Source organism: Talpa europaea (assembly GCF_964194135.1).
Source record: "Talpa europaea genome assembly, chromosome: 4".
NCBI classification, from domain to species: Eukaryota; Metazoa; Chordata; class Mammalia; order Eulipotyphla; family Talpidae; genus Talpa; species Talpa europaea.
Window position 1 is genome coordinate 1,940,740 of NC_140070.1, and position 6,470 is coordinate 1,947,209.

The 6,470-nt window shown below is 59.4% G+C and overlaps 1 protein-coding gene across 1 annotated transcript; it reads right to left on the bottom strand.

Moving 5' to 3' along the window:
* Positions 1-4,662: 4,662 nt before the first annotated feature.
* LOC311169645 (beta-defensin 103A-like) lies at positions 4,663-5,357 on the bottom strand (the record flags this gene model as incomplete). Its single annotated transcript, XM_084231760.1, has 2 exons — positions 4,663-4,808; positions 5,300-5,357. The coding sequence occupies 2 exons, from the start codon at positions 5,355-5,357 to the stop codon at positions 4,663-4,665; spliced, it is 204 nt and encodes a 67-aa protein (XP_084087886.1).
* Positions 5,358-6,470: the final 1,113 nt, after the last annotated feature.

Below are 6,470 nucleotides of genomic sequence, written 5' to 3' on the forward strand. Positions count from 1 at the left end.
CTTGGCTCCACGCCCTCACCGGCACCTGCCACACGCAGCCGTCCTAGCAGGCGTGCAGTGTTGTCTCTGCTTTTGATTTGAACTCCCTGAGAAGTGACGTTCACCACCTTGTCACACAGCTGCGGGCCACGCACGGCAAGGAAGTGAGCGACAAGACGACCTGCGGACGGGGGAATGTTCGCAAGGCACATGTCTGGTAAGGGATCAATGTCCAGAATACACACGGGAATCAGCAGCTCAGCAGCAAAACTACAAACAAGCTGACTTAGAAACAGGCGACGGGCTGAGCAGGTGTTTTCCCAGGGACGATGCACAAATGGCCGCTGGAATTCGGTAGCGAGGCACAGAGCCCGGCCCTGCTTTTGCTGGGGCACCTTAAAGGGGAAGAGGGAGCATCGTGGCCTGACCTTGCAGGGGTCATGGGTGAGGATGGAAAGTCCTGGCGCCTGTGCCAACCCTGCCTGCATCAAGAGGCAGAACTGGTCTGGGCTTCCTTCCCGGAGGGGAGGGCGGGTCTCACCTGCGGCCTGGTCCCCTCCCCCCTCCTTGCCCCTCCCCTCCCTCCCTCCCTCCCCCCACTTGCCTCCTTCCTCCTAAAGAGCCTAGAGACGCCCTGCCCGCCCATTCCACTCCCACTCCCGAAGCCTCGCCAGCAGCCAGCTGTGTTTGGTGTTGACTGTCTCCACTGCTGCATGTCAGCTTTCCCCGCGTCTTCACCTCGCTGCCTCCCTTTTCCTAGTTCCTTGTTGGGAATGTAGGTCGTGGTTCGGGAAGTTTTCTCCCACTGACTGTCAAAGTTCCTGATCCTGAGACGGGCCCCCAGCCCCGCGCAGCTGCCTGCCCTGCCGTCTGCTCTGCTGCTTTCGTTTTCAGAGTTTCACAGTGTTTTCTCCTTTCTGAGGTGGTTTCTCTCTGCCGCGCTCGCGGGATGCTGACTCACGCCCCCTGTTCGGGTGTTTCCCCAGGCATCGGGTGGCTGGCGTCTCTGAACGCCCGGGGGGAAGACCCAGCGTGGTTGTCGATGGTCTCGCTTTCTGGGCACGAGTGTTATAGCTCGGCGAGCGCTGCCCGCACCCCGGTGCACCGTGTTCTGGCGTTCTCGGGCGCCGTGGCCCATCAGCTGCAGTCGGGCCGCAGGCTGCTGTCCGCCTTCTGTCTCTTTACTGACATTGTGGCTGCTTTTTTTCTCGCTCCACAGAGAGGAGCGTGGGAATGGCCGGTTGTGACTAGTCATTTGCTTCTCCTTCCACTTTTATCAGTTTTTCCTTGAAACCTCGTCATGTTAGGGGGAAAAGGCTGTCCTCAAGCTAATCCCATACAGGCTTTGTGGACTCCACCCCCACCCCAGGCCAAAGCCAAAGACACTGGGAACCCCACATCCCATCCCCACCCAAGGGAAGGTGGCTGGGACCTGAGGGTGGGGTTCAGCAGCCAGGTGGATATAAAAGCCAGACACGTGGGCTTTGGGGGGGCCCCCATTTTGACTCTCCGCCAGCTCGCAGGGTCCGGCCAGCTCTGGGAGTGACTTTGGGTTTCCAGGTCGGCAGATCGGGTAGGACGCATTGAAAACTTTATTTTCCTATTTTCTCCCTGAGTTGTACATTTTCCTTATTTCTTTTTCTCTGGTAAATAAACCTTTTATGAACCTTTTGTGTGTGTCTGTAGTGGAGTATTCATAGTCCCTTTTATGCGCGCGGGTGAGGACCCACAGCCAGGAACCCGTTCAATATCGGGGCTGCTCTATAACAGTCATGAGGCGCTTTCCCACCCGTGTTTTGGTGACTGAGTCCCTCAATCACTGGGGAAACGCCTCCTCCTCCCTGGTGACACGCGTCAGAGCCCCGAGTCGGGGGCCCTGGGCCGGCGCGGTCAGCCCATTGTGTCTGCGTGGATGGAATGACCGCTGCCGCCGCGGAGCTCTCCCGGCCTCGCGAGCTTCCTTTCCCTCGCCTGTACCCCCGGCGCCTCGGCGGGCGCGGGGTCTTTCCCTGAACCCACAGTCTCTGCCTCGAAGGGGCAGCGCGGGGCTCCCGGCCCCACCCCACACGCGGCCCGGCTCCCACCCGCATCCTCTCCCTCTGCCTGGAAAACTTCTTTCGGTGTTTGCTTCCTGCCCCAGGCTTGCTGGTGAGCAGTTGTTTTGTTTTGTGTTGTTATCGTTTAAAATGTTTTTACCTTTTTTATTTAATTAGGCTATTTTTAGAGCAGTTTTAAATTGATAACAAAAGCTAAGAAGGTGCAGAGATTCCCACATCTGCTTGTTACTAGGCAGGGAAAAGGGCACCCCAGAACCCCCAAACTTGCATGTTGTAAATAGGCTCTGCCATCCGCTGCATCAAGACAAAACATGCCCTAGTGGGTAAGACTTTAATGGAAAGGAACTTTAATACGACGTGCGTGCAGTAAAGACAAGAGAAGGGAAACAATAGATAAAATAGTTCCTGAACGAAGCCCCCCAAGTTACCATCCCCTCGTGGGTAAATGCCCAGCCAAACAGGGTTGGCCCAGAGCAGGGCCCCTGAGACCCAAAAGGCTGCCCCACGTGTAGGGTGCCTGCCGGCGGGGACCCACAGGACGGGGGCAGAAGGGGCCAGACAAGTCTGGAAGGAAAAGAACGAACTCAAAATCAGGACAAAGGCTGCCACTGTCGCCTCCCCACGGGGCTCTCACCCACGTCTGCTTCAAGTGTCTCTTTCCTGTCCCCCAAGTCCCGGTACAAGGCCAAGGCCAAGAAGCAAGGGCAGCTTCTTCACGTGTCTGCTCCACGGGCTCCTCCGGGCCCCCGGCTCTCCGGCTGCCTTCCGTCCTCCCCCAGCCTCCTCTCCGGCTTCGCCCCGCTGCTCAGCTCCACCCTCCCTCGGGTGGGACAGGGAACCTGGCACCTCCCCTTTCCCTGGGGACCCCCTGTACATACTCTCTGTCCTCCTCCTATACACAGCCCCCCACTATCAAAACCCCCCACCAGGTGGCACATTGGCTGTCACTGATGGAGCCGCCTTGACTGACACACCCGCCGCCCGGATCCCATTTGCCTTCACTTTTGAAACCTTTTCTGCTGAGGTGGGATTCAAGGTCGGCAGCTTTCTTTTCCTGCTTACAGGCATCACCCACTTTATTCCCGCTCACAGAGGTTCCGGCGAAGAGTTCCCTGTCGCGCCTCTCTCTGTTCCTCTGCGTTCACTGCCCTCCCCTAGAACTGCCTTTAAGGTTTTCCCTCTATCACTGGTTTAAAGTCATTGAGTTGTGACGCGTTTTGATCTGTGTTTACTCTGGACTTTACGTTGGCTTGCTTTGCTTCCCGCGTGTGAGGGTTTATAGTCAACTTTGGGAACCCATCAGCCACTATCTCCGCACGGAGAAGCTCCCCGGCCTGTTCCTTCGGCCCCACACGCGGGGACGGGGGTGGGGGCGTGTGATGTCCCCCACAGCCTGGGAAGTGGACGTCAGTCCTTTTCCTTCCTTCTCTTTGCTTTACTTTTCTTTAAAAAATATCAATACAGGGGCCTCCCTGGTGGCGCCAGGGTTTAAGCACCGTGCTGGGAAGCTGTCCGCAGCCTCTGCAGCGCGTGTTCAATTCCCGGCTGGCCAGGGAGCTGCCCACATGGCGCCGCAGACCTCTCCTGTCTCCCCGCTGCTCCCCTCAGCAGTGTGTTTCGTCAGTCTGCCTGTTCTGCTCCCCACTCTCCTCTCACCTCGCGCATCTCTGGCCTGCGCCCCAGCTCTTGTATGCATAAATAAATAAATCTTAAAAAAAATACATATCAATATAGACTCAGGCTTACTGGTCTTTTCCTCTGTGATTGCTCCTTGACTGGAGTTGGTGTCAGCGATGGTGCCTCTCCACCCCCGGAATCGCCCTATGTCAACACTGAGTCGGGGGTTCAACAGCAAGACCCCGAGTCCCAGGCTGCTCTTCCACTCAGCCGGCTCTGCTGGCCCCAGGGCTCCAGGCACCTCGCTGGGCAGCCCAGAGATGATCAAGACAAGGCTTTGCCCTCAAAACCACACACTCAGGTGTGCGGAGGGGAACGTGGGAGTGTGCCCGATGCCAACACCAATTAAGACTCAGGGAGGACTCAGGCCGGCCGGCAGTGCACCGAGGGCGAGCACAGGTGTGTGAGAACTGGCTGTGTCTGCAGGAAGCAGGTGGAGCTGAGCTGGCCCGGAGGGTTGGCCGGAGCTTAGAGAGAAAGCTGGAAGGGCGAGTATGTCAGGCCCAGCTCGGGCAGAGCAGAGCGGAGGCTGGGCCGCAGCGGCGGGGCCGGATTCTCCTCGTCTCTGAGGTGTAAAGTTTTCAGAAGGACTTGGGCTGACCCCAAGGGGTTCTGTCAAGCCTTAGGAGGAGGTGTGATGGGGGCTGCTGGGGGAGCAGAAGCTCCAAGGCACGGGGCGAGCGCGCGGGGAGCCCTGTCTGCTGGGTGCCAAGAGGCTCCTTCCTGCTCCCCCTGGGACGCCAGCGTGGCCCCTCAGGAGCCGGGAGCCACCGTGTGTGAAGGAAGGCGAGCCACGGACTTCCCGAGTCGCCTACTTGGGAGCAACTAGCGCCATAACTGGGTTCTTAAAATAACACAATCCGACTTGAATTTTTTTCTGAAAAAAAGAACATTTCATTTGCTTTGCACCGATCAGTGTCTCCGCGCCCCGCCGTCGTGTCCCGGGGCCTCACTTCCTCTTCCGGCAGCACTTGCGGCCCGTGGATGAGCAGCGGCCTATGAGCTCCTCCCGGGGCAGGCAGCTGAGCACGGCGCAGCGGCCGCCCCGCACGTGGCAGTAGTACCTCTGCAGCGTGTTGATGATGCCGCCGCGGCCTGCAACGAGAACAGGGCCGGGAAGATTTCCTGCCGGCCTAGGCAAGGCCGTGGCACCCCCAGCCGCTGCCTGCCGCCTGTCTTTGACTCATTTTTCCTTCTTCTATAGAACCAGGAAGAAGGACAGAATAAAGGGCCAATCATCAGGCTTCCACGTCTGAACCACAGTGGCTGGGAAGTGGGGTGACCCCGGGGGCTCCCCGGGCCTCCCATCACCCAAAGCCTCTGCCTTCCAGCACTGAGCTTGACAGAGGCAGCTGGTCCTTCTGTCCTCGCATTAAATTGACCTTTCTGGTCGATATTAAAGTTTTTATGTCATGCTGCTTTTTTGGCAGGGGTGACCGTCTGCTCTAAGCCTCCTGGCGCCCTGTCAGAAGCAAGAGGAGACGTCAGCCCCACGCGTCACTCTTCTCCATCCCGAGCTCTCTAAGAAAGGAGCCAGGCTTACCCTGAGAGTTTCACCTCAGCAGCCGCCCACCCCAGCCCCTCACCTGGGACGGGCATCACGAACAGGAAGAGCAAGGCCAGCAGCAGGTGATGGATCCTCATGGCGGGCGCCGCAGTGGGACTGCCGGGAGACCGGCCTGCTCCCTTTTTAAGGCTGGGCTGAGTCTCCAGTGACAGGACGGAGTGGCTGCCATTCCTGTAATGTCACAGTGATGACACCTGACGTAGCTCCGATGCGCCGATGCTCTTACCACACAGCACACACCCACTCACGGGAGTCGGTTACAAACCTAAGGGGTGAAGCAAACCCGCCGCGGGCCCGGCTGTCAGGATGCCCTGCAGGCGCCCAGTTCACCCTGCCTGGCGCGGCCTGCTGCGGGCCTGGGTGGGGAGGCCCTTCCCCTCTGGCAGGAGGCCCAGGATGGGGCTGGAGGGGGTTGTCTGCCACCCTATGGTTGAGGTTCTTCTCCTTTCCCTAAAATCCTGGGGGAGTCTGAGCCCCCGGAGCTGCATCAGCCCACCTGGGCCATATTCAGGGTCACGGTGCCAGCCACGTGCTCACACCTGAGCCTGCGCAGGTGCGCCTGAAATTGATAAAGCAGGTGGGTTTTGAGGTGGCGAGGCGGGAGGGGATGTGGGTTCTGCCCCTGCCCCGGCTGAGAACAGCACCCTAACTGGGTGGGACGGGCTGGCCCGTCACTGTCCGTGAGTAAGACAGCACCTCATTGTTCCCCATCTGAGAAAGGTGATGCTGATGGCGTACTGAGGGCCTCCTGGCTGGTGATGCTGCCCGCAGTCAGGGCTGAGCAGCAGCCGGGCCTCTGCTTACTCAGGCAGGCAAGCGGCCAGGGTCAGGCAGCCCTGCCGCGCCCGGCTCCGCACCCGTAGGGCCAGTGGCTCTTCTTCTTCTGGTGTGTGGGGTCCAGGCAGGCTGCGCTTGTCACAGACGGCTCACGGGGAGCTGGACAGTGCGTTTGGCTGCTGCACCGTGTGGTGTGATTCTAGCAGGTCCAGGAGTGTGTTCAGCACCCTGGGCCCGGCAGCTTCTGAGAGCAAACCGAGCATCCATTGCGGTGGGACAGGCCCTGGCTGAGTGTCCAGGGGGCGTCTACCTAGAGCTCCTTGCACTTGTCCCGGTCCTTCTCAGGGAGCTTGGGAGGTGGACAGGACCCGGGGTCAAGCACGGGCCGTGGAAACGCAGGGGACAGGCCATTC